A 27,955-nucleotide genomic window follows, 5' to 3' on the forward strand; every position below is an offset into this window, starting at 1 on the left:
TTATGTTTTTAAATAAACCAAACAAACAAAAAAAAACGTTTTGTTTTTGTTTTCGTTAACACCAGCGTTACAACCCGGTTAATTAATCCCACGGCAGAGGGCTCGGCCAGACTCTCCCCCGTCCGTCCGTGCCGCTGCTAGACTCACCTCTCTGTGAAGTGGTTCAGTCCCGTTAGAAGCAGCAGCCGGAGGCAGCAGGTTCCTCGCGAGCCACGACATGAAAACCCCACCGATGAACCGCGATTCGCTCTAATAACGGACCGTATCATGACGTTTTACCGGGCGGCCACTTTCCTCACAGCACTGGGTGAGTTTGATTTGATCCACGCAGATTTTTGAGAGGTGTTCGCCCACTTCCTCCACACAGCAACAGGTTGTTGAGCGCATAAGTTCAGCTCACCCTGGGGCTGCGGGATGTTGAGGACGCCGCTAGCAGCTTGGTTTGGTCTCTAAATTTTGTGATAAATAGTATTATATATTTTTTAATATTTGTAGCACATTTGTTTGTCTATGTTTGTGATTTGCGTAACGTTTCTTGGGTAAAATCCCAGTAATGTTTACAGGCATTACGTTTTAGGACCGCTTTAAGCTAGCCAAAGTGGGGGGGAAAACTTAGTTTAAGGGACGAAAAACCAAAAACGATCATTTGGGTTAATAAACAACTTTTTAATTGCTTAAACATTAATTTTTAAGAGAAAGGAGCATAGAAAACACGTAAAACCACCTTAAATGATAGTTGACTTACATTTATAAAAACAGACTGTATTTAGACTTGATTTGTTTGATCGAAATAATGAGTCAATGTGAAGGAATGCGCCTTAGAAAAGGCGGAAATGAGGCGGCTTTTGGGAGGAAAAGTCTGTTCAGGAAACGGGCTGCGACTATCAGCGGGCAGACAGAGCAGTGACCTGGAGGAACCCCCTCTGTTTGTCAGGGTTTATCTTATCCTGAAAAGACACCTGCAGGCCCGCAGCCCGGTCATTAGCCTTCAGTGAGTCTCGGTAAACAGCAGTTAACAGGTCCATGGTGGATCTCCTCAGGAGCCAGCACCTACAGGAGGGTCTGGAATGAAATAACGGTTTGATTTAAATCTCTTGTATTTAATTGGTCTGTTCGCATTCAGCTGAAAGGATCTCTGCTCTCTGATTGGTCGAAAGGCTGTGACCTTTTTCCCCTTCTTCTCTTGTGGGACAGGGGGAGGAGGGCGGGGGGTCTTAACAATGGTCTGCTCCTTAAAAAAAATCAAACAAAGGGAAGACCACTGCACCCCAGGGATAAAAATAGGAGCTCAGTCACCTCTTCCTGTTTGTCTGAGATGTAAACACTTTGCAGCTAAAGCATGTTTGATAAAGATCTGATTCTATTTGAATCACTGGACTAGTTAAAATTTAGAAGAATTCTTAAAAAATGACCAATATGATCTTTTTTTCTTCTTTAATTTTTTGTGGTTAGTGCACCCACTGCACAAATATTGATTCAAATCCCAGCTGGGTCCTTCCTGTGCAAAGTTTCCATGTTCTTCCTATTCATGTGTCGGTTTTCTCTGGGCTCTCCGGCTTTCTCCCACAGTCCTGAAACATGCTTCATAGGTTGATCGGTGTCTCTAAATTGCCCCTAGGTGTGCATGTGAGTCTGTGTGGCCCTGCAACAGACAGTTTCCAAACCTGTTCAGGGTCCACCCTGCCTTTACCCAACAGGAGCTGGGTTGGCGTCACCAGCCCTGTGACTGTAAAAGGGATTCAGCAGGTTCTGAAGATGGACAGTCAAATAGCTAAACAAATAGTTATTTATATTGTTTAAGCAATCACAACATAAAGTTTAGAATTAACCTCTATATTACAAACAAGAAGCAAGCCTGCACAACAAATCACAAATTTATCGTCATTCCATTATGAGCTTGTGCGATACGTGTATTGCACATGTGCTGTAAACTGCAATACCTTCAGGTATTTAATGGATCAAATAGTCCCTTACACATTTGACCAATTGAATGGACCCCCTCATGTTGTTGACCAATCGAATTGAGCCCTTTTTATCTTAGATGCCCGCCTCCTATGTAACCAGGGATCATTTTTAATAAAAAAAACAGAACCAAAAAAACTGTCCAGGGTGGATCCCGCCTTCGCCCATTACTGCCCAGGTTAGACTCCGGCAGCCCTGTGACCCAGAAAGAGACAGAGAAAAATGAATGAAAAAAACTGTTGCCGTGAAATGGAAATTATGTATTAGTTGTATTTTGTTTTGTTATTTGTTCATGTATCGCAAGTTATACCATCATCGCAATATTGATCACTAACATCACATGTTTTGGTCTTATCGCGCAGCCCTAACAAAAAAAAAACGACAAAATTTATCAACTTCAGCATATGAAGAAAGCAAGTTTGATCCTTTTTCTGTTGTAAAAATGCACCTTGGGACACCATTTGCAATGAAAACATTAAATATTTGCTTTTGAAACACTTTTTTTTTTTGCTTTAAATAAAATTTTTGCATTTGCAACACAAATATTTTCACATGCGTTGTGTCTCATCTCACGTTTTCCCTAACTTTGATTTTGCGTTCGGTTTAGCGTGACATGTCTGCCATCAAACAGCCTGCTGATTGGTCTAGATTCTAATCAAATCGCCATATTTATCAAGCATGGTGTCTGTTACCACCTTGATGGTGTCTTTTTACCCTGCTCTTTGGAGAAAATTTTATTTTTAATCATTTGAAAAGTAATGTGTATTTTCTTCCTTTGATTTTCAGCATTGATTGATGTAGCTACATGGAGCGGTGTCTATGTAATGTTGAGATATCTGGCTTATTTATTTTGAAGAGCTCTACAAAAACATCCATTATCACATCTCCTTTTTGGGGTTTATGAAATCATCCGGATTCTTCCCGTTCTCTGAGCTTCTTTCCCGCTGCTGTGTCTGAAAGATGGCCACTTCCGCTGTGTTTCCGTCTCTCTCTGACTGAGTTTGAAGGCCTGCTGTCCCGCGCTAACCTCACAACAACTGTTGTACTGTTGTAATACAACTGTTGTATTATAGCGTATTATAAAAATACTGTAGCAAATTCTGGAAAAAAATTATGGCAAATTGAGAATATTTTTAACGTGAATTCTGAAAATATAACAATGTTTGACAATATAGTGAAGGTGACAAAGTTGACCACACCCACAAATAAACATGCAGCAGGCCACCCATGGACTCCGCTGCTTTGTGCCTAATATTATTGTCATCAGATTGACTCACAAACAGAATTAAAAAACTGTTCATACTGGTCAATATTTAAAACTTCCCCAGCGTTTGGCTCTGTAATATTTGTGAGCAAACTAAGAAGGAAAAACAAAACAGACTGGCGATATCGTGATGAGCACATGAACAAAAGCATCATATCTGTGACACGGACACTTTGTGATTTTTCAACTTTTACTTGCAGCTCATCTTATTTCATTATTGAGCAGATGAGGTTAGAGCCCAGCCGGTTTGGAGTTTTTTGCTGTTGTAATTCTCAAAAAAAATTAGAACGGAAGAGATTTCAACGGAGACCACCTGGTTGTTTTTTTTAAACATTTTTATAAAGAAAATTGATTCATGGATAATGTTTTCAAAGTAAAGTCTTTCTAAGTAGAGATCAGTATCATACGTATCAAATAGGCCTGCACAAAAAATGGCAAATTTATCGTTAACACAATATCAAGCTGTGCAATACACATAACGGATAAGTTGGCGTGTGATAAATGGTAACCTTAAATGTGCTAAAACAATCATATGGCAGCTTGAAGTATTTACTGAACCAAATCAATCCCTTTATGCATTTGACCAATATGATGGACCCCTTTGTTGTTAGGGGTGAAATTCTTCAGTGAAATGGAAAAGATCTTTTTGGTTGTTTGAATATTTGTTCATGTATCGCAAGTTATATCGACATCGCAATATTGATCACTAAAATCGCAAATCCCAAGTTTTTCTCAGCACTATTATCAAATAATGGATTGTTTTAAACTCACCCCTGTAGTTTTTAGGTCTTATAGGTAATCAGATTACTTCATCTACATTTCTTATTAGAACAAATTTGAGGTTCAGGGAAAACAAACAGCAAGGCAAACAGAATTTCACAAAAGAGTTAAATTGTAAATAAATTTAATATTTTTCAGAAAGTAATCACGAGGTCCTGTTTGAAGAATTGCTGTGTGTTGGCACAGCAGGAGTAGCAGTTTTAGAGTGAGTTTGTGTGAAACTGTTTATTTTGGTTCCCACAGCGCGTTGGGATTAAGACATCTTTAAATCTGACAGTTCTGCAGAACCTTTCTTCACTAGAGAGAACAGTGTTGGAAGAGTTTCTGCTGGAGAGTTTGCAGAAATCTAGATGTTTGTCTCCCCACTCCTAAAAAGTTGAAAGCATCTACAGCCCCGTTTGGTCAGATCCAAAGGGAATCCGAATAATTGTGGATATTAGATAAGAGTGTTAAATGCAGGGTGTGTGCTGCTCTCTCCGGTCCTGAGAAGAAGCAGGTCCGTTGCCTTGCTCATTTCCTGTCGTCAGGGAATGTTTCGGAGAAGTTCCTGCCCCACCTAGAGCTGAGATGGTTAACAGAAATTACCCATGAGTGTACAAACTCCTGTATCTCATGCCTGTGTGATGACAACCCCCCCCCTGCCTCCCTGCAGGCCTCCCCAGCCCCCCACACATGCTGGAATTTAACCTCCGACCTCTGCGCTGAGCGGCAGCGATGCTCCCACACACCTTCTCCTTGTTCCTGCCTGAGCCCCAGAAATATACAATACAAACCTGGTATAATCTTTACTGATAAATCTTTAATTTCTAGCATTTTTTCCATTTATAGCACCTTCTGTTTTGAAACTTTCATGACCCTGAAGTTCTCATAAATATATAGACAGCACAAAATTAGTCACCAACAATAAAACGAAAACCTTCTACAAGTTGGAATCTTCCAGAAGAAGCTGTTAACAATGATGTGTTGTTATTGGCAGGCTGTATTTTGTCCTTGACATGTGTGTGGGAGGCTGTTTGTGTTCGTTTCTGATACCATAACAAATGTTTTTTTTATGGGAATTGTAGTTTAACGGAGGCTCTACTGGAATTGATTAAAAAAAACTGAAATGTTTCTGGTACATTCAAGACTTTTGCATGCAAGATAAAGTTGGGATGAGCCAAAATGCGGATAAATCTTTTCAAGAGCACACTGCAAAAATTTACTTCTCAAATACTTTTTAAAAAAAGGATTACAAGATGTCATTAATTTCATATTCAAGATTGTATTCATTTGAAATTCACCTCTGAATTGTGGGCGAGCCTGTAGTGCGGAGTGAGCCAGCGCTCATTTACCCCCATGCCTTTGTTTGCACTCTCTCCCACTAGCTTACAGCCCCTTACAACCTCAACCAAACATTAGCACTGCAACAAAAGTGATGAGCAATACAGGAGCTATCCATAGGAGCTACAGTTTGGATCCAGATTCCAGCTCAGATGAGGACAACAAAGACGTACATGGATCTATTTGTCTACAAGTGGATGCATCAGAATGGAGCGGAGCAGGGACCTTGTGGCCCCCGATTGTAGTTTCTGTGTACCAACTACAAGCTTTAACAAACAGTATTTTTTATTGTCTGCTCCTAATTCACCACAATTTAGAAATACTCAGAAATGCAATTTTGTGCTTAATTTTCTTCTTTTTCTTCTAATTTTCTTTAATTTCCTCCATCATTGGATAAATGCTCCAAGAACATGTTAAAAACACCAAAAACACAAGTTTTCTTGTATTGACATTGATAGACTTAGTCATTTTGTGTTATATCCTGATGAGGTCAATGTTTGTGTTTTAATGTGGGTAAGACTGACTAAAGAATAGACTGTTAAAGACCATGTAAGCATGTTAGATTGGCTGCTATTGTAACTAAACCAAGTTTCTCATAATAACGGGCCTGTTTGTGCTGCATCAGTTGTTCTCAAACTGACCTACATGCAGTATCAGCACATTCTGCTAAAGTTTCCATGCACAACTTTGACCAAGGTTTGAGTAATTGTTGTTTATTTTGAAAGGCACCAACATAAATAACTGTGATAGAAAGTATAAGAAGTAGTAACAACAGGGACAGTCTCAGTTACTTCTAACTCTAGTAGCTCAGAGGGAAAAACTACAGATAGTAGTAGTTTTTAAAGGTAGTTAACATTTGGTTGTCCTCTTTCTTTTAAAGCTGAGGGGGTTCAATTATTATCTGCTTTATGTGCAAAACATTTGATAAGTGAAAGAAGGTAAACAAAGCCTCTGTTCCCACACTCTCTCTGTGTGTTTGTCTGGATGTGTGTGTGTCAGTCTTTGTCTGCGACGGTGTGCATGTCACAGTGCCGGAGAAGCAGCAGTTGGCAATGCTATTCCAGGCCGTGGTCCTCCCCTGTCACTACCAAACCTCGTCCAGGCAGACTCCTGTGGTGCAGTGGTGGTACAAGTCGTACTGCCGGGATCGCACGCGAGACTCCTTCACCCTGCCGGAGACTCTGGGCAGGACGGCCTCTGAGCTGGGAGCCACAGCTCACCTGGAGTGCTCCGACAACAGCCGCACAGTTCGGGTGGTGGCCTCGCTGCTGGGAGCCTCCTTGACCCTGGCCGAGCACTACAAAGGCAGAGACATCTCCATCATAAACAGTAATTGTTTGGTTTTAGCCTTTTTTATCAAAACGCGTGGCGTCAGGAGTGACTGCTGCTGTTTTAGCACCACACATGCTTTTTAAATACAACTCTATTGTTTTCATTTGCCAGTATTGTAAGAACCACAGTCACATGACAGAGCCCCCACCACCACCACCACCTCCTCCTTTGTTCACATGTGAACCTTTGATAAGTTAATCCTTATCAGAGTCATGCACAGGTTCCTCCTAAAAGAAATGCCTAATAAAAAGATTTACAGACGCTGTAGTTTTCCTGCTTTGTCATTCTCCTGACTTTAATGGAAAACACATCAATCCAAGTGTGCTTTGTGCTCCTGTGCAGAGGCTGACCTCCGTATCGGGGAGCTGCGGTGGGGGGACAGCGGGGTGTACTTCTGTAAAGTTATTATTGCCGATGATCTGGAGGGAAAGAACGAAGCACAGCTGGAGCTGTTGGTTCTGGGTAAGGCCACATCTGAATTCCTCTAAACTCCAAACAACATCTTCGTGTTTCTGCACTTGCATTAGGTTCTGTGAAGCCTCGCACATATATTAACGGTTGCAATTTACAAAAGGAGTCTCCGTCGCTTTGCATTCCCAAATGTCTACATGGCAGCTTCCATGGAAACAGCCAAAGTACTATTTCCCTCTCCACATAGAGCTGATCCTCCATGACAGACCCTATTGTTAGGCAGTTGTGCACTTCAGGGATGCACTTGGCTGGATGGGTAAGCCTTGAATCATTCAGGCTCTCCAGCAGGGCCCTGAAGGACTGCAGTGAATTCAAAATGTCTTCTGTGGAGGGTTGGTGTGCATTAGAGTTCTTTATTTTCCATGTTTGTTTGTTTTTTGGTAAATGAATGTACAAGTCCTCCACAGAAACGCAGTGGCTGCTTTACTACTGAAGGTCTGAGGGTTTTCATCAGGAAAACAAAATCTTAACCAGTCAGAACATGTGAAAGGAAGTTTCATGGGACTCAATTTAAAAAGAAACGAGTAACCAGGAAGATTCAAGCAAAGCTTTTTGCACAAAAACAATCAGAGTCACGGTGTTTTTCTTCCTTCAAGTCAGGAGAAGATCCCCACCCCACTGCTCTAATCTAATTACAAGCAGCTCACGGGAGAGTGTGGGTTTTCAACTGAGAGGATAAGAAGACTGTTGGGCTTTTCAGTATAAACATGTAAGCTTTTCTCAAAGGCAGCTGAAAGTAAGGAATTAAGAGGTGTGTAAAACTGCTGCACCTTCAGATTTCCTGTAAGCTTTGAAGATGTGTAGTACGATATGAAGAAAACTCGCGATTTGCAAAAGTAGTGATCAATATTGCGATGACAATATAACTTGCGATACATGAAAAAATAGCTCAATAACCAAAAACACAATTTCCATTTCACTGCTACAGTTTAATTTAAATAAAAGTCAACATAACTAAAATTATACTCCAAATGACCCTCGTCTATATAGGAGGCGAACATCTGACAACAAAGGCCTCCATCTGATTGGTCAAATGCATAAAGGAATTTATTTGAGTCGTTGAATAATTCAAGTTGCCATAAGATTGTTATTGTTTCTTTTGCGATCTGCATACTGCTAGATATTGCGACGACGATAAATTTGTGATTCATTGTGCCGGCCTAATGTGCAGCAAACTCCAAAACAAAATGTTTTGGATGTAAGTTTCGAGAAATTTTTCTTACTTTTTTTCTTTGAAACAGTATTTAGACCAAATCCACAGTAATGCATCTCAGTGATTATCATCAATTTGAGTTTTTTTAACAGAGTTTTAGGAAAACTATGTGCCCCAAAATGCCAACTGCATGACCATACTTTTAGAGTTGTATTTAAGGTAAGCTCTGAAGTTGTCATAATTTGTGACTTTTGTGTTTTTCCCCATGTTGGATGGATAATGTTGAACAATAATTGCTTTGAAAAGCGAATAATGTCTCAAAATGACACAGATCTTGATTATCTACTGAAAGGCAAAGCCAGGAGTCCTTGTAACTTTCAATAAAAAAGAACAAAAATAACACTCAAAAGGCACGGCAGCTCCCATAATGCATAGAGCCAACAGGGACCAAGGCGTGACGGGAGCATGCATGCATTATATACAATACAATTCCACCCAAATGGCTCCAACAGTCCTAATGTGGACACATCAATGCAGTTTGACTCAACTAGATCCATATTTACTGAACTGCTAAAATCTGAAATGCATTCTGATGTTCAGTGTTAGTACCTCCTTGGTGTTAAACACAGAATCTAAAGCCTCGGTCACATCGGCGTTGTGACGGAGTTTGCATTTCTTTTTAGTCTTCATTGACTAAAGAAAGCAAACGTGTTTCCCGGTTTTCGTACTGGAGAGGAGGGCGTGTGGTAGAAGACTGACGACACAAAGTGTGGTGACATCCCTTTTTCAGTCCAGAGGAAAAGTAAATGAAGTCATCATTAAATCCTGTTAAAAGGAAGCTGTTTCACCTAAAAACATAAAAATATTTAACACTGAATATTTGGATTTGTTTGAGTAAAACAGTGTGATTGTGTTTAAATTCAATTTTCCAAAATCGCCATACTGGAGCCTGTCAATTTTTCACTGAATGCTTTGGTTACTTTGCTTAAAGGACGTGCCTTTCTTCCCATTATACACAGTTAGAGCTGTGACGGTGTGGGATTTTTGATCACCGCGGTGATGCGGTTATCGTCACATTAGTGTTAGGTATAATTATTTGCTTTAAAGGGCCTATATCATCCTATTCTTAAGCCTTTCCAAGTAAACTGTCTCCATATATATGGAAATGTATTACTTTTGGCACACTCTTCGAGGCCGACAGGTTGGCATGCACTGTTTTTGTGATGAACCGGAGAAGTCGCGCGACACAAGAAATCCACAAATACGGGAACCCGAAGATATTGAAACGCGAAAAAGCGAGGGAAGACTGTTCTGTCATATAGGTAAACACAAAATGATCCCTCTGATGGCCTGAAGCCCTTACAGCTGAAAGGTTCTCAAAGTGTGTCTGAACTGTTTGTATTTAACCAAATCATAGTCTGTTATTTTTTGACCATCTTTCTTATGACATCCAGCAACCAAAGAAGAAATGACCGTAACTTCTATTAGTTTCTATTTAACTGTGTAAGATTTCCTACCTCTGTAGTGGCAGACTTGTATTACACTGCAGAGACACTTATCTTATAGGTCAAGAAATGTCTGTGTAGATTATCAGCCCTTCAGGTCTTATTATCACAGGGTTCTTCAGACTTTAAAAGTTCATTTAGAAGTCGTTCCTCTCCTCATATCAGCAGCTCTTTCAGACTTCAAACATCTTCTATAAAATACAATTGACATGAAGAACACAGTCCCCTAAATACCAAGATTCTTTTTTCATTTGACTAAATGTCAACTTGATTTTATTTTTACTTGTTTTTAAAAGCTTTTCTGGTATCAAGATCTTGTCTGTTTGGCGGGGTGCTCCATCACTAAATGTTTTACAACACAAACAGGAGATAAGGCTAGATTAATCAAGAAAGAATTCAGAAGTTATCAGGCCAGGAGGACGAGCATCGCTGCTGTTATTTCTTCATGTCTCAGGCGTTTTAAAAATTGGCATTTTAAAAGCACCATTTGTAAAAGGATCCTGCCTAGAAATGTGGACTTATGCCAGGTATGAACAGAACCAATGGGATCTGTTTTAAAGTTTGGAGATAACTAAACAGCGTCAGACGTGAGGCAAAAGCCAAGAAGGAAAATGTACCTTCGTTTGAAGACTGATAGCAAAATGAAACGGAGAGAACAAATCCTAAATAAAAAAACACAAACAAACTCTAAATGTTAAAGTAAACAGTAACATACAAACTGGAGAGCTTTACATAGTGAAATCCGCTTTATTTCTGAGCTTGAAAAATTAGACACTTGGTGTGGAAGAAAAGTTCAGGAAAATAAAAACTAAATGTAAATGATCTATGGGCAATACAACATCAAACCAGTTAGCAGAGAAGCATGTTGTTTGTTTTTCTACAGTTTTTTTTTAAAGCTGTTGAGCACTAAAACACAATAAAGTTGGCCTTGAAAAGTGACAAATACACATAGTTTTATTTGTTTGAGTGTTTAGATAAAAACAGCCATGACTGAAAAAAACCAAGAGAGTCTCTGAAATCTCAAAATGTTCAAATAATGTCAAAGTACCCCGCCTAATCACTGGTTTGATGCTATTCATAGGCTTTCTTGCTCTCTTGCTTATCAGCTTTTAATATTTGGCAGAATTTTGAACAGTTTGGATCATTTTGTCTTTCACACTCACTCCCTTCATTGCTCACTCCTCAGGAGTCTGTGTACTCCCTCTGTCACTGCTGCAAAGCTGCAGGCTTTTCTCAGGTTACACAGTCTTATGGAGATGAATCACTCCTCTCAAACTCTTAAAGAGCTTAGTCAGCACTGTGCCCAAATGACAGTAGTGTTTAACTTCTTCATCAAGTCTTTACATAATCACAATGTTTCCAGACTCATAATAAGCACTTGGAAATCAAATGAACAGTTTCATTTGGTATCTCAGCCTTTTTATGCTACATTTCTGTTCATGCCTTCAACACATCTGAACTTTTTATGCTGCATATAAAACACAAAGACCTGTTGTCTCAAACCTGTGTGACGTACACTTAAGAGCTGATGTAGAATAATGCTGTCGTCGAAGTCCCAGTTTTCAAACCCCCATCTCTGCCCTCATCCGTAGTTGTTTGTGAAGTGCGAAGCTTTTTCAAACTGCATTGTTTTTCTCCTGCTCCTGATTCATCCTGATTTGTATAAAGAAATAGAAATGTTTTTATTTTAATTTCCTTTATTTATGTCGTCCACTGTGAGAGAAATGCTACAAGAACATGTTAAAAACACAATTTTCACTATTTTGAGTGAGGTGGCTGTGATGAAGGGGTAGAACCATTGACTGTAAAAACAAAGGACGAATGAAGGTGTGAAGTCAGCAGTCAGAGCTCTGTCTCCCCCTCTGGTCACCAGTGGGAACTGTCTCCAGAGTTCTGAATGCACTTCATCTCCCAGCAACCCCAGCGCACAGTTTCTGGATGCCACACACCTGACTTTCATTTGCAATCACTCACAGTATACTTAAACACTGCACTGAGCCTCACTCAGTGCAAAAAAATATTGTTTGTGCCACTCTGGCTACGGTCACACTGCAGGGCTTGATGCTCAATTCTGATTTTTTGAAAAAAATTATTTTTTTTGCAAGGCTGTTCACATTTCCAATTAAATGCAAACTTTTGTGATCTCCTGTGTGAATGTGAAATGACCCAGAAGTGACCCGCATGCGCAGAAGAGTACTCAACGGCGAACGACGTCACTCATTTGCGGAAGTAGCTAACGTTAACAATGGATGTCAACAACAGTGTTGTCAACAGTGGAGCTCTTTTTGTTGTATTACTTTTATTCTCACAAAGGAGCCAGCACAATTACAATCTTCTCATTTTGAGAAGGCATTGGAGCCAGGATCGTCTGTACCCACTGTTGTGGAATGGGGATGTGAATGTGCTGGGGTCGTGCGTGTGTCCCCCCCGCTTCTGACCACGGTCAGAAAGGGGGGAAAAAAAGTCATGGCGGGAAAGGTTCAACACCACGCTTGGCCATTTTGCTAGAAATATTTTCAAAACTGCCCGGTTGAGTTTGGCCTGAATAGAGCTGTCACCCCAAATATGAATCCAATCGGTGACCTCGCTACCATTCCACTGACTGGTCTCAGCAGCATCGTCCGCCATGGTTTATGTTCTCGTTCCCGTCCACTTCAACGCAGAATAATGACGTTTGTAGCGTATCAATGACGTACGGGTCGTATACATGTGGCCTGGCTGTTCAGACGGAGGTCGCATTTCAAAAGATCGGATACGTATCGGATTCAGGACCACATACCCAAGTAGCCTGGGTCGCATTTGAAAAGATCGGATCTGTGTTGTTCAGACTGTCATAAAAATATCAGATACAGGTCGCATAGGGGAAAAGATCGGAATAGGGTCTTTTCAGCCTGCAGTGTGAACGTAGCCTTTGTCTTCATTACTGTTACATCTGGACCTGATCTCCTGATTTCCTGACCATGTTTTGTCTCTGACTTTGGTTGCCTGCTACCTGCCCTGAATCTCGCTAGGATTCTGACTACTCTTGTTGTTTCTCTGATGCTCCCATACTCGTTTTATGACCCCTGCCTGCCTGACCCTGATTTAGCTTTGTGGACTTTTGGCTGCGCTAGTAAAACCCAATTGGAACCAGCCGTCTGGCTGTTCTTGTGACAAAATCACCTGTAGAAAGTGCCTTAACTCCAGCTCTCGCGAAATCAGGCTGAATCCTTCATTATTACTTCCTGCTATGTATCTATGTCAATGGCGAGGGTAGTTGCGCCCGTATCAGGAGGCAATGGCAAGCTTGCTTCTTCCCACTCCTTTTCAAGCAATAAATCAAGCTTTACATGACTTTAGTAAATGATCACTATATTTAATTAAGAAAATGTGATTTAAGTGTCGTCTTTGTCTGTTTAATTTTCTGTTTTATTTTATCTATGCACTTCATCATTTCTGTAATGAGTTTGATAAATCTGTCTACATTCTTTATTGCTTTGACTACAATGCTTGAAATCAATCAATGGTACTTAATTTTTGGGAAAACACGAGGAAGGAGAGTTTGAGCTGTCCGTTGTTTTTACAGCCAATGGGTAGAACGGTCGACCTCTGATCAGAATATCGCAGGTTTGGTTCCCACCTTCCCTGCACGTGTTGAAGTGTCCTTGGTCAAGACACTGAAGCCCATAATGCGCCTAGTGGTTGTAGATTGGCACCAGTGTTAGGCAGCAGAACCATCATCAGTGTGTGATTGTGTGTGTGCATGGGTGAATGGAACTGTGGCTTGAAAGCGCTTTGGGCCATTTTAAAAACAGTGTCTGACTTAGAATGGTTATTCTGACAAATCGAATGACTAATAGCTGTTTATTTCTCTAAAGAAGTCGATGGGATTTTAGCTTCTTGGAACTTCCTGTTTGAAACGCGAGGGGGAGGGGTCAGTCAGACCAGTTCTCCTATACAGTCAATGGTTTGCACTTTTTATTCTGTAAAGTACAAATGTACAAACAGTGCTTTATAAATAAAGTTTATTTTAATTTGACACTAATGTAATTCCAACCTCCTCTGACTCATCTGTTAATTTAATTTGTCTTAAATCTTTTTCTTTTTCTGTACTGACCTGCTTCGTATGCTCAGGCCGTTTGTGTCAAACCTTAACTCTTGAAATCCTCTAGTAGTGCATGACAATTATTCTTTAATGCAGACACCAGATTTCAATGCACACCTCGCCTTTTGGATCCTGCTTTCTGCTTCCTCTGCCGGCCTTCACCTGTGCTCTCCATTTCTCTGCAGGCCGGACAGGTGAGCAGCATGATCTACTGCCTGAGTTTGATGTGGAGATTATGCCAGGTATGGCCCCTTCTGCTGCACCTTCTTTTTCTCTGCCTGGCATTTTATTCTGCCTTTTTACTAATGCAATCAGAGGTCTTTATAACCAACAGAGTCATTCTGAACTTCTCTCTGACTATCTTTACTCATTCTCTTCCAGTATTTGTCAAATCAGATCATGGTTTAGTGCAGCCTTTGCTTCTTGCTGCACAATGACGGAATCTGCTGTTTGTGTGTGAGAAAGGTTTTTTTTTATGGAAAAGACTCAGAAAGAGCTTTAGGGATCCTTCATTTTTTAACTAGCGTGTCTCGTAGATTATTATCACATGCTGAGGACACACAAAGGGAAGGGCAATCATGTAAATTCATTAAAGAAAAAAACTCAAAAAGATGCAAAAAGCCTCAAAAGCAAAGGAAAAAGAACCAATAGACACAAACTGAGTGCAGAACCAAAATACACACGAATACACACCACCTGTGGCTTTAAAAAAGCCTACAGTATATTGTTTTTGCTAGGATTATTTCTTATCTCCTGCAACAGTTCTAAGCTTCAAAGACAAGATTGTTTCCCCAATTCTTCTGTCTTACTCCGCCTTTGAGCGAAAATGTTACCTCCGCCACATACTAAAAAAAATCACCAACATTTACACACACCTTGTACCAGGGGAAAATTATTTTTGGGCGTAGTGAATGAAAAAATGTTGCGAACAAAGAAAACAAAAAACGTCGATTTTAAAGTTTGTGCAAATTTGACTGGCGTTAGTGTAGCAAGCTCGCAAAAGTGGCGTTTTCCTCTTGCGTGCATACTTAATACGGGAATATTGTGAACATTGAACGCACGTATCCCTGTCTCAAGCTGATCGAAACAATATAACATACAAAATTACTGTATTAGGAATGTGGGTGTGGTTAACAAAACTCTGTTGCCAAGGAAATCCAAAGATTGACTTTCTTTTAAAAATGATATCTACCTGTTAGTCACCTCCAGGCGACAAAGAAATAAAATGGTTGCTTTGAAGATACAGTATAACCAACAGAGAAGCTGCTATTTTGAAAAATGGAGCTCTGACTAGGGTAGCACAGGCAGAGGGGGAGAGCCGCTCAGCCAATGAGGGTGGGCCAACTGGTGAGGGTGGGGGCAAGTACTGCCCAAAGGTTGTACAGCACAGTTCGTGGCTTGATTTATTACTGTATCTTAATTGCAGATGGAGAACAGAGCATTTTCTATTACATTCATTCTCTTGTCCATCTTATTAATGTACTCAACAAGTCAAAATTTCAGATTTGGAGGCACCGAGTCAATAGCATTATACAGGCTAAATGTTTAGCTGGTGTAATGAGAAGTGGGAGGGAGGCTTGGAACTGTTGATGGTTTAAAATCTGACAATGTGTGCATCCATCTGAAGTCATCAGTTATTTTTTTATTGTGAGTTGATCTTTGCTATATTTGGCATGCTTCATTTCTAAAGGGTCGGGAAAACATTGTAAACTTCTGCTTTTGCTGACCTCACATTGCTTCATCTTGTTTTTAGTGCTTTTATCGTCGTATTTTAATGGTTTTGTCTTTTTGCTTCCAGAGTGGGCGTTTGTGGGGTGTGTATCCCTGGGCAGTGTCTTGGTCCTGCTCTTGTTGGGGATCTGTTGGTGCCAGTGTTGTCCTCACTCGTGCTGCTGCTATGTGCGCTGCTGCTGCTGTCCTGACACCTGCTGCTGTCCCAAACACTGTGAGTAACAAAAAGGATCAATCTTTGTCTTTAACTGCATGCAGTTTCTCCTCTCTGTGGGTTTTTTTTAATGTGTTTTTTGTTTTTGCAGTGTATGAAGCAGGAAAGATGGCAAAGAGTAGAAATCCTCCTCAAGTTCCTTTGTTTCCTTACTATATTCCTGGTGTTCCTGCTGTGGTTTCTGTGGCACCTTCATCTCACCTGGACCCCAAGATCTCCTCAGTACCATCAATGGAGAATAACTTAGCTGGAGGTAAGTGTCAGTAGAACTTTGAATGGATGACCGGGGATGTTGCATCTAAAGAACATTCACTCTGACAAACCGGAAATCTTTGACCGCGACGCCATCCGTGACATTCTGTATCGGCTAAATATTGGCTTTACACAGATATGTAACCCATTACTTACATGAAATGTTCCATATCAGCACAAAGCTGCTTTTCTTCACTTCACAATCTACTGGAATTACGTTCATTGCGTAAACGGTTGAAGAGCTACTGTGGTCGAAAGAACGTCAACACTCGAGCTAAAGCTCAGGTAAAGAGTTTATCTGTCTTCAGGTAGTGATGTTTCTCAAGAAACATCACTACCTGAAGTAGAAATACAAAAAATACTGCTGCCAAACTTTACCTACTCAACTAATTCATCCCAACTGAACCGCTGCTGCTGAGGATGTCAACCTTAGTCAGCATCCAAAATGGTTTTTTTATTATTACCAGTAGTAATTTTTTTAGGGTCATAATTCATTGTTGTCTGCCTCAGACGTGCAGCTGTTTATTCACCCCTAGAAATGTTAGTGTGCTGTTTAGACACATCCAGAAAAAAGGTTGAAAACTCTTATTTTACCCATATGTATATGTTTCTCACCAAATCTTAATTTCAATTTTAGCCAAAGACTCAAAAAGTGAAAATGCTGTTTTGTATGCCGTTAAAACGGATAGGGGGTGACAGAGTTGAAGATATTTTCTGTCCCAATAGTTGTGCTCATACCAGTATGGGCATCAAAGTGAGACCTTTTCTAAATTTTTTGCAATTGCAGCCTTTTTGAAATCACCTTATGGTAATCATTTTTATTCAAATCCATGGTTCTTTGTATCTTTGGCACTAAGTTTCTACAGGACTTGATCAAAACTTAAAAACATTTTACACAAATGCCAGTGCTTAGCGTTCTGTATCTTCATTTCCTGAAGGATGGAAAGGTTGGTGGAACAGTATTTCTATGCGCTCCTGCAGCGCTGCATCTGTTTGTCCTGCCATGCATGTTTGTCCATTAACATCTGATGAAAGTTGCGTTATTGTGTGTGTGTGTCTCTGCATGGTCCTGTCCTCGTGTGTCGCTGTGTGTGTGTGTGTGTCCACATCTGCAGTGCGCAGTGGTTACAGACTGACATCCAAACCCGAGCAGAACTCAATGAGAGTTCTGTACGACATAGAGAAGGAGCTGGCTCAGTTCCCCTCCAGTACCGTGGCTGCTCTCAAACGTAAGCCTGCACAGATTAGGCCAGCCTCTGTGTGGCAGAGAGTGTCTGTGTCCTTTTTGTGTGCCAACAGTTCATTTCTACTAGATAACTTGGTCATATGTACATGTTTGTTAGCTTTTTCGTATAAGTAGAACATGAGCACACCTTTACACAAATACATTATTTATATGCATACAGGAAAGATACATTCTTGACATATACAGTATGTATGTGCATATGAGCTGCTCTGTGTTTGTATTGTGTGCAATTCATTGTTCATCCTCCAACTTTTGATCCCCTTTTTTCTACTGTTAATCCCCCATCTCTAACAACCCAACAAGAAATGTATGCAAAGATATTTAATATCAATCAAATTTGGGCTCAAATACAAAGGGGGTTTATACAAATATGCACCTCATGTGACCAAAGATACATAACACGCTATTGTAAAAGTAACAACTGTTTATTGCAAGAGGCCTTCAGCTCTTGTGTTTGGTCAGCTGCTGGACAGGACAAGTTTAAAAAAAAGGGAAATTTTGGACCACAGGTACCATGGGCAGTCGTGGTGCAGAGATAGAGTGATTGACCTCTGCCTGTCCTGCTTGCTCCATTCTTAGGCATCCACTTTTATTGCTCCGGTTGGTTATAGCTTTTTGTGTATGGGGGAATGGGACTGTGACTAAGAAGTGTTTTGGGCCTTCTAAGAAGGTAGTAAAGTGCTATATAAGTATACACCATTTACCATTCAAAGAAATCAATTGGTGACAAAACAGTTTGACTTTCAGGATTCTTCAAAGGTTGGAACAAAGCTGCTTTCTTTTAATTTATTCAGAACAGTACGCTGATAAATCTTTAGAGGTAATGCTTATGTTCCATCTTTGTCTGATCAAAACAAATGTCTGAACTGTTGAGATACAAAGCTTTTATCTGATCTACAGTATGTCAATTGTCAAAATTTGCCATGTGGGGTTTGGAGGCATTTCTCTAAATGACAAACTTAAGGCTTTTTGGGGGATTTATGTGTGCCAGAAAAACAAAAAAACAAGGAAAGAAAAGGCTAGTGTTCTGTTAAAAATCCACTCCAAGTAAAATGGTGTTTTGGATTTTCTTGTGGCATTTATCTCATGATATAAAGAAAATTCCTCCTAAAATTGCATTTTTTAAGTATTTCTTTATTCAAATAATTTTGAATCAGGAGCAGATGACAAAGTACAATTTAAAAGCTCATTTGTGATGTAGAAAATACCCTGGGTGGACCACATGTCCCCTGCTCTGCTCCATTCTGATGCGTCCACTTGTATTCGACTAGATCCAAGTCGAATGTTTTGTAGGCTTGATAGCTTTTGTTTTTCTAGTCTGAACTGGAATCTGTATCTAAACTGTACGGCTGGCTAGCTCCAATATTGATCACCATTTTTGTTGCACCGGTAATATTAGCTTGAGGCTGTAAGCTAGCAGGAGAGAATGTAAACAGAGAGCTCTCAGTAGCAGGGTAAGGACAGGCAGGGTTACTCCACACCAACAGTCCCGCCCACAACCCAGAATTGTATTAATAATGAGCTCTGCAGAAACTATGTCCTACAAAACAACACAGGTTTGTTATTTTTGGCAAAAAGGGCATAATCATAATTAAGAGCACGGGGAACACACTGAAAAGAAATCAGAACTTTGCGACATTTACAAGGAAGTTGTGGTTTGTTTCTTCAGAGTGACCATAATTACTCAGGTGGCTTATGGGTAAATGTTGGTTTGCTCGTCCTGATGTCAGACCATTTACTGCTCAGAGAAACAAAACATGTCAGAGTCTGCAGGGTCAAGATAGCATTTGAAAGACAAAGCACAGAACAAAGACGGCAAAAAGAAGACAGCGGTTTGCCAAATCCTGTGTCACGGTGCGGGGTGGCTCGAGAGCCGGTAGGACCCAGATGCAGAGGCGGAGGCGCAAGGGGGTTTAATGGCCAACAAACAAAAGCGCTGCAGAGCAGGATGACAAAACAAAAACTCACTGTGGCGTGGCTTGAAACATGGAACATGAACACCATGACAACTAGTTACAGCTAATGGACCAGCACAGGAGGAAGGCAGAGACAAGACTTAAATACAGACAGGGCAGACAAGACACAGGTGAACACGATCAGGGCAGATGGGGACCAAAGGAAGTAAAACTCAAGAAACAAGACAAGACAGGAAACCTTTCAAAATAAAACAGGAAACAGAACCAAACAAGACAGAACAAGAACTAAAATGAAAAACAAGACACAACAAACTCAAACCATGACATCCTGTCTCAGCTCTGGTGACAGAAGGACCACTGTGTCTGCTGATTACAAACCCTTAAATACTCACAAAACCAAACAACACAAACAAGGTTTTGCTAAAATTGTGTCACACAACAAGAGTATGAGAGACTCTAAAAAGAACTAGTCTAATTCTAAAAAGGTTTGAGAAAGAAAGGAAGTTTAGTGGTGAAAGACCAGAACTTTACCTGAATCAAATGAATTACAAGCACAATAAAAGGATTGTGTGTAACATCCTGTACTGATCTGAGGCACCAGTGAATTCATGCATTTATTAATATGAGAATAGAGTTGGATAAATCCCTGGACAAGTTTAATTTTCCCCAAAAAGTTCTATTTGAAATTTGTTTGACATTTTTAACCCCCTAAAAATGTGGAACAAAAATAATTCAATGTTTTTGTAACTGGTATTTAGCTTCTATGTCAGCACTATTCATGGTTAGTCAGAGACTTTTAGAGATATTTAACAATAAACCAGGAAGACACAAAAAAAACTATTATTGCATGATTGAACATCACATTGTTTTTTTGTTACAGCATAAATAGTGTTGATGATTTGAACCATCTCTCCTGCGTTGTTTGTGGGATTGGACACGTGTGTCCATTAAGGGTGTGTATTGCAAAGAGTCTGGCGATACATATATATTGATATGTATCCCGATATTTTAACGGAACATATTTTCTTTCTTTCTTTTAAATTAAGACTTTGAAAAAACTCTACCTGAATTTCAATGTCTTCCATTGTAATAAAATGGTCAAATTCTATTAAGTTAATGATCACAATGTTAAGCACTGCAACTGTTTCTCATACATAAGTTGCTTTTACCCAAACAAATTTGTAGTGCTTTTATTTTGGTAACTTAAAATATAGAAAGGGAACAGTCAACATTGTCTGATTTCCACAAAAAAATATTATTCAGTCTAAGAAAAAACAAAGAATGAATGTGCCTTAACCAATACGTTTCTATTGGGGAATAAAATGATGTTTATTTTTAACATTGCTTAATGTAGCTTCTCCAGTACTTTTAAACGGTTCAGGAGCCTGAACGGTGCTTCAAAAATAAAAAACAAGGGGGGGCACTAATTCTTTCCAGGAACAATAAAGTGTGATGATGCAGCAGCATGACAGAATGAAAGAAAGTTGCTTTAATGTGGCAAAGATTTTTACATATCAGTCTGTGCTGCCCCGCTGCAGCCAGGCTTTCCCACACCTGGAAGTAAACTAGTAACGCTGATCGCCACAATGTCGGCCTTTTTTCAGAGCGTTATACACATCAGTCTGATCCATCAGGTCACTAAACTAGAATCTATTCCTGGAAGGTTCTGCAGAACTTTGGCCCGCTTTGCCGATAGCATTTTAGCCGATGCCAAGCCGTAGAGCCCCCCCCCCACTCCGGGGTCCCTCTGTGTGTGGTGTGTATTTGCAGTGTGTGTGCTGCCAACATGCAGTGTGTGTGTGTCTAAAGTGGAAGTTAAAATTGTGGGGCGGACCAGTGACAGATGAGCACCGATGTTTCGGGGAATTTCTAATGAACTAATGCCGCTCTGCAGAAGTTAGGTCCTTGTAAATGACACAGCTTTTGTAATTTAGGCTAAAAACAGCATCATTATATATAAAAGATCCCTGGGAGCCCTTTTACTATAGATCAAAGGGTGATCGGAGTGGAACTTTAAGGATTCATGCTTCACTGAAAAGACCGGTAGCCAACCCAAGATCCCTTTAAGTTTTAGAGTCTGTTCAAAAGTATTATTTTTTTCTGATACATGACAATCTTTTACTGTATGGGAGATGTAGTGTTTGTTCACTTTACTGCTTGATCTTGATTTGCTGAAATTGTAGTTCTTACATTCTGAAGTTTTGATACCAACTGGTTTCTGGTCAGATTTGCTTTAACATTTGTTGTTTGCATATCGCCTCATCATTTGCATATCAAAGTCCCTGTAACGCCACAAGTAGGTCAACCTTTTTTTAGTCTCTAGCTGTGAGCGCATTATCACGCCGATGACTTCCATAAATTACCTCCACCTTTTTGAAGAAACTTTCTTTTGTTTGAAAGAGAACTTCCGATTTGTAATGTTAAATAGAACCAGGAACACCGAAGGAAACGGTTTAACAGTGAGAGCACAGGTCTGTGTCCTAAAAATATCCTCAGCTTTAGTTTATATCTGCTCCCCTAAAGTTGACCTAAGCAGAACAACCTTGACCTACATTGATCAAAGAAACTCCCACACGCTAAAAGTTGTTTTTGTTTGAAAATGGATCAAAAATGTTGATTTTCAAAATTAAATCTAATTAAATCAAAGTAAGATCAAGTGTTTACCCAAAAGGTGTAAAAGAATCTTTAAAGTCTCACTAAATGTAACGTGTTAGAAACTTTTTGTGATCATGTGGGGTTTGACTTTAAGCGAGTTGTCCCCGATATCGGTCTGTGGGACAGTTGGTACCGGGCCGCAAAGCAAAAACTATGACCTACATTTTTTCTGTTTAATTCATAATCTGTTTCTCAGGTATGAATTTAGAAAACTACTGCATTCTTGCACCACTAACGATGATTTTTGACTTTCAAAACTGGCAGAGTTAAGAAAAAAAAAAAACTTGGCGCTTGGAAAGTTTCTTTTTACATAAAAGAGTCAATGAGGAAACAGAAAAAAAGTCTTTGACTTCAAAGAAAAAATGAATCTGCAGACAAAAACCAGGAGACTTTACTCCAAATACGGCTTTATTGCAACAGTTGTTCCTACAGACCAAAATAATAAAGCATAATATTCAGTATTAGTATAAGTTAATAAAGCTAATAAAGTTGTTCAAGCTGTAGATTCATGTTTATTATTATCTGATTTTTCAGCTTCCACTTTGACAGTTTTGGGTTAAAATCTAGATCACATCTTAATGGTTCCTACGTAAAATCCAGAAAACAAGTAAAGTTTAAAGCAGACATTTTACAGAGAAGGAAGTTAACTTACCCCTCAAAAGTTAAGGGAAGCTAAAAAATAAAAATCCGACACCCACTCCAGCCTCGTACGGGCCGGTACACAAAAATAATGTCTGACAGGTTGGGTTACTAATAGTTTCAAGCAGTTTTTTCAGAAAATGGAAGCTAAAAGATATTAAACACAAACGTCAGCTCCATATTCTCTGACGTTAAACTGGTCCTTGGCCTGAAAAAGGCTTAAGACCGCTGGTTTAAAGGACAAACTGGAGACATTGGAATGTGAAAATGTCTGTCTTTCTGTGTAAAATCTGCCCTTATTTCTGCATACATGAGGAGCAGCTGAATCCTGCTGATTGATTACAGGAAAGGTGGAAACTCAAAGCATAAAAGCTGGACGGTATGATTAAACTGCAATCATGTGTCCCCCCAACAGCCAGCAGCTTGTCTGAGCTGAGCTCCCTTCATGATGGAGGAATCCCAGATTTCAGACAAACCTACCAGACGGTCCAGATGAAGGCGCTGCCGCCCATCGACGACCACGATGACCAGCTGCGGGCCTCTCCGCCTCCGCAGAGCCGACGGCCCTGGAGAGACAAGGTCAACCACTCAGATGATGAGCTGGACCGCAGGTAAACTGCTGCACGGGTTTCGTCCGTAGGGTCCCCTTCTCCATCCTTCCATGCCTGATGTGTTTGTCTTCTCTGCTGCAGGTGGAACCCGCGGTCCGAACACCTGCAGAGGAAGACTCTGGGCAGAAGGGGGCGCACTGGCTCCCTGGATGAGCTGGAAGAATTTGCTCGGTCTTACAACTCTCGAGGACGCCGACCTGAAGCCCCAGAGCGGCCGTACAGGCGGGACTACAGCCCTCACAGGCGCTTCTACCCGGATGAAGAAGACAGGTGGGGGCGCCACAGCCCCTCGCCCCCACAGAGGAGAAGGGGAACTTGGGACAGTGACCGCCTGACCAAACCGTCACAGAGCAGAAGCTATGATGATGACTTTCTGAACAGCGTGCTGGAGAAAAAGGCCAGAGCCCGGGGAGGGGAGCGGGGCGCAGCGAGGGGGGACGAGGACAGCGACACCCCCTCCAAAGGCAGCTCCAGAGGAAAGGGCAGCAACAGCTACTACAGCCGGTCCCCTAGCAACCGTCCGGACGAGGAGGACCATTTGCCTCCGTACTCTGAGATAGAGTTTGAGCGGTACCGCAGGGCGGACCAGACCACAGAGCGGTACCGAACCCAAGATCCCCCAAGATCAGAGAGATACAGGACTGTTGAGCCCCCCACACGGACCGTCTCTCACATGCGCCCCCACCAAGGCATGACCCAAACATTGCAGGGGGGCAGGGACGAGCGCGACAGACAGCGAAACCTGGTGAGTTACCTGTAGAGGATCAGAGACGTTCTTCTCCTTCTTCTGATCCAGAAGGGAACGTCTGGATTCTCTAAGAAAACACGAATGAAAGGCTCCAACTTTCAACAAACCCGCAACACGAATTCAAGATTTAAGTCTCACTCCCATCATCTTTTGATCAACTGTCAAAGCTTTCCCTGTAGTCTTTTAATTATGATTATCCCGTTTTTCAGCCAAAAATCCAAAAACCTGTCTCCTATTCTAAGACAGTTTCTGGAGTTTCAGGAGTTCGTTAGAAATTCACCTCTAAGTTGTGGGCGGGACTGTTGGCGAAGAGCCCCCCCCCCCCCCCCCCCCCCCACTGCTGAGAGCAAGGAGCTTGTGGCCCGCCCAGCGTATCTTCTACGTCACGAAAACGCTCGTTTTCAAACAAGCAAGTTCAAAACCCTTCTTATAGGAGCGGGTCTTTAAATCAATACTGCAAATCCAACACAATGTCTTAAAAACATCAAAAATATGCAGATGTGGACAGAAGGAGATTGGAAATGACCAAAAATGTTTGTAAAAATGAGGAAAAGCAGCAACAAAGAGGTGAAACATGAGCATAAAGAAATGGTAGATAGCTTCAAAAAGTGCAACTAAATATGTTTAAGATGGAAATAAATTAGTCAAACACTGTGACTGACATTATAATACAAAACCCCTCCAATAAAACCAAAGAAAAATACTAAATACCACAAAACTGGAAACAAGCACAAACACTGGAATAAAATCAGACATTTGATGATATACCATACTGGGTGCCTCAGGCTTTGGGTGGTGGGGAGGAGATGCTTGTCACTCTTTTATTCCCAGTGACCCACCAGACTCTCTGTCCCACTGACCCACTTCTAGACACACTGTCCTCTGTCTGTTCGGCCAGAATCCTCTCATTTGTCAGCATGGTTTGTTCCTGTGTTACATGGGAACAACATCTACACATGACTCCAACTAAAGAACAGAGTCAAAGGCATCTTCCCAAAGCTACCTCTGATCTGCTCCTGGTGTTAAAAAAAATGTTTACAGTTTGTTCTGCTGCCCCCAAGTGGACAGGGAAGGTAATTCAGGCAGAACATTTTAATTTTTCATTTCAGAAAATGTAAGAAGAAAAAATGGATGATTTTTTTAAAAATATCATTCCAACACTGAATCATTTCTTGTCACATGACTAGTTGACTTTTTATTTGATTTTCATCTTTTTTTTGCATTCCAGCTCCATCCACACGTTTACTGGCTTAGCCCACAAAACAGCAGCTGCATGAAGCGCTGACTCTGCATGAGCATCTCTAACCTGTGGCTCTCGCTGTATTTCCCTAACAGACTTCTGCACTGAGCAGGGACTCCCTCATTGTGTGACAAGGCCTCCCCGCCTCCCCGCCCACCTGCCCCACCCTCACTCTTCCCTCCTCTGTCACTGTCATCATCCTGCAGCAACACAGCAGAGGCTCAGAGACACTCCCAGTCTGACATGAAGATAAACTTCTCTGCATTCATTCCTATTTATCCATTCTTGTGAACCTGTGGATGAAACAATTTCTTAAATCTGGTCTTAATTGTTTGTGTGTTCCGTGAATAAGCAGTGCCAATGTGTTTGTTTTTGTTTACACAACACTGTGTGGTGGCTCTGAGCAGCCTCCAGTCTTCATACTTCCAGTGCCCTGCAGCTCAGGTTTTTTGTACATTTTGCATGTAATTGTTCATTTTCTGATTGTGTACAAGTACTGCACTGATTTGTACTTCAAGTGCGCTGCTGAGACAAATTTCAATAAAAATACCTGGTTTGACTCAGTTTTTCTGGCTTTACACCATCACTTGATCCCAAATGTATTCACAAACACTGGTTTGTTTTTGGGCTTTAAAGCCACTGGCATTAGGAGTCTCTGAGAGACATTATGTTCAAGTCACCGTGTGGCAGCTTTTGGTACTGCAGCAGCATAGACACTAATTAAAATTTGTTTCAAACATTTTGATATTTAGAATGCAGTATATATGATACAAACATATGGATGATGATAATAATAATAATGTTTAAAAGCAGGCAGGCATTTATATACATCAAAAGTTTTGCATAATAGAATAGAATAATTACATTACGGACTCAAGGTCCAAATAAGATTATTTAAAAAAACAAAAAGAATTTCATACATAAAAGGTACAATAATTGTATATAGATAAAAACGCTAAAACAATAGACACGCGGCACAACATAAACAATAAAAATAAGCTGAACCTATCTTTCTAAAAAGTTGCTGAATGGCATAAAAAAGAAGTCACTGATTGAAAACGTTTCTCTTTTTTTTTGTTTTTTAAAAAGAAATTGAACTTGAAGAGTCCATTCAATCCTCATGTGACTCTTTAAAGCCATCTCTGGAGGTTTAATGCGCAACTGAACCATAATTTTAATTTAAACTGTTAATCAGACGAACATTTGGAAATATGCATGTAGCCCCGAGATGAAAAAAGAGGAGGATTAAATAAATGAATCCCATAAGTGATCAATATTAGTATTAATATTGATATTACAGAGTTATACTAAATAGAATAAGTTTAAATAAGTCTAGGTGATGACAGATTTAACCAGAGGGGAAAGGGTTGATTGTAAATAACAAGGTTATTGTTGTTTATTGATTGATTTTGGATTATGTAACCTCAACAGAGTCATCTTATTTATTTTGAAGAAATGCAGAGTGTTCTTGTGTTTTCATTGGACTAAGCTGATTGGCTGGAGGAGAGGATCAAAGAAAAGGGGAAAAAGAAAGTTCTGGACGGGTAAAGCGCGATGGGAGGTGAGGAAGAAGGCAGGAAACAGGACAACTTTTGCCGAGTCAGCCAGGAGGCCAAGCTGAGAGTGGTTTCCCGTGGCAGAAAAAGCGACTGAAAGTTTCCCTTTTTGGACTTTCTGGCTTGAGCGTGAGGCGGAGCCCACGAAGCTGAGCTGCGGCGCTGGAGCACGTTGGATTTACCCCACGACGGACGGCAGGTGGCGTGGAAGGGCAAGGAGTGAGGGAGGGAGGGAGTATGGAGTTGTGAATCGAAGTGTGTGCATTTGTGACTCTGAGTGTGTGCAATTCTGAATTATGAGACTGTTCTGACCTCATAAGGGAGTGAGTGAGTGAGTGAGTGAGTGAGTGAGTGAGTGAGTGAGTGAGTGAGTGAGTGAGTGAGTGAGTGAGGGAGTGAGTGAGGGAGGGAGGGAGGGAGGGAGTGAGGGAGGGAGGGAGTGAGTGAGTGAGGGAGGGAGGGAGGGAGGGAGGGAGGGAGGGAGTGACCAGTTTGTTCTTTTTCATGTGTTTCTTTGTATAAGAACAGTTTTTGAATGTTCAGTTAAGTTTTGAAATTACAATTGTTTCAAGTGCCTATTATATTTTTCCATTTAAGAGGAAGAACACAGAACCAAGATATAGAGACCCATGTTTTGTTTGTTTTGAGGGTTAAGCCTTCATTTTATTAAAGTTGAACCAGTATTTCGTTTTAAACGGTTGTCTGGTGTCGTTTTTTTAGGAAGACATAAATGTTTACTTTGAGTTCTGTGACGCTGTTACTTTTGAGACTTAAATAGGTAACCCGATTGGGAGCTACCATAGCTCAACGAACCCAATCCTCCCATCATGACTCTGTAGGCTGCTATTCTTTAAAGTTGTGCTGAGTGATGGGGCTACATGCATTTTTGTTTTATAATGTTAAATGCTTATACTAATGAAGCCCGTTACTTCTTCCACTTTCGGCTTTCTCCCATCAGGGGTCGCCACAGCGAACGAGTCGCATGGTAAATTTGGCAATGTTTTACGCCGGATGCCCTTCCTGACACAACCTTCTCAAGCCGGGCTTGGAGCCGGCAGAGGTGGAGAGGGGAACAGGGAGCAGCCCGGAGTCGAACCCGGGTTTCACGGACGGAAGGCGCCGCAAACCAGCACGAGCTAAACTGGCTCCCCTAATGAAGCCCGTTACTAAAAAGCCCAAAGCGTTTGACAGTCACAGTCCTTTTCACCCATGGCAGCACCGTTCAAACTCCACACCATGACCCAAAAACCCTGTCTCATTTTCTAGGACAAAGTTT

At 40.9% G+C, this 27,955-nt stretch overlaps 1 protein-coding gene across 4 annotated transcripts; it reads left to right on the forward strand.

The window, feature by feature from the left end:
* The first annotated feature begins 43 nt into the window (after positions 1-43).
* On the forward strand, positions 44-25,688 carry ildr2 (immunoglobulin like domain containing receptor 2). Of its 4 annotated transcripts, none has more exons than XM_020712860.2 (10): positions 44-307; positions 6,326-6,655; positions 7,001-7,120; positions 14,057-14,113; positions 15,670-15,816; positions 15,908-16,069; positions 17,184-17,297; positions 22,940-23,135; positions 23,217-23,880; positions 25,112-25,688. In XM_020712860.2, exons 1-10 carry the CDS (start codon positions 268-270, stop codon positions 25,166-25,168), a joined length of 1,887 nt encoding a protein of 628 aa, XP_020568519.1. In that variant the 5' UTR covers positions 44-267; the 3' UTR covers positions 25,169-25,688. The 4 variants fall into 4 exon arrangements, with proteins under 4 accessions (XP_020568519.1, XP_020568521.1, XP_020568520.1 ...); XM_020712861.2 differs by having other exon boundaries at positions 47-307; positions 25,219-25,688; XM_020712862.2 differs by lacking the exon at positions 14,057-14,113.
* The last annotated feature ends 2,267 nt before the right edge of the window (positions 25,689-27,955 follow it).

The sequence above is a fragment of the Oryzias latipes genome, chromosome 21, assembly GCF_002234675.1.
Source record: "Oryzias latipes chromosome 21, ASM223467v1".
In the NCBI taxonomy this organism is placed as follows: Eukaryota; Metazoa; Chordata; class Actinopteri; order Beloniformes; family Adrianichthyidae; genus Oryzias; species Oryzias latipes.

Bases quoted from the DNA above. Each gene is read 5' to 3' on its own strand.
- ildr2 (XM_020712860.2), top strand. From the start codon at position 268: ATGACGTTTTACCGGGCGGCCACTTTCCTCACAGCACTGG. The intron at 15,817-15,907 runs GTGAGTAACAAA...TTGTTTTTGCAG, and splicing joins CTGCTGCTGTCCCAAACACT to TGTATGAAGCAGGAAAGATG. The intron at 23,136-23,216 runs GTAAACTGCTGC...TCTCTGCTGCAG, and splicing joins GATGATGAGCTGGACCGCAG to GTGGAACCCGCGGTCCGAAC.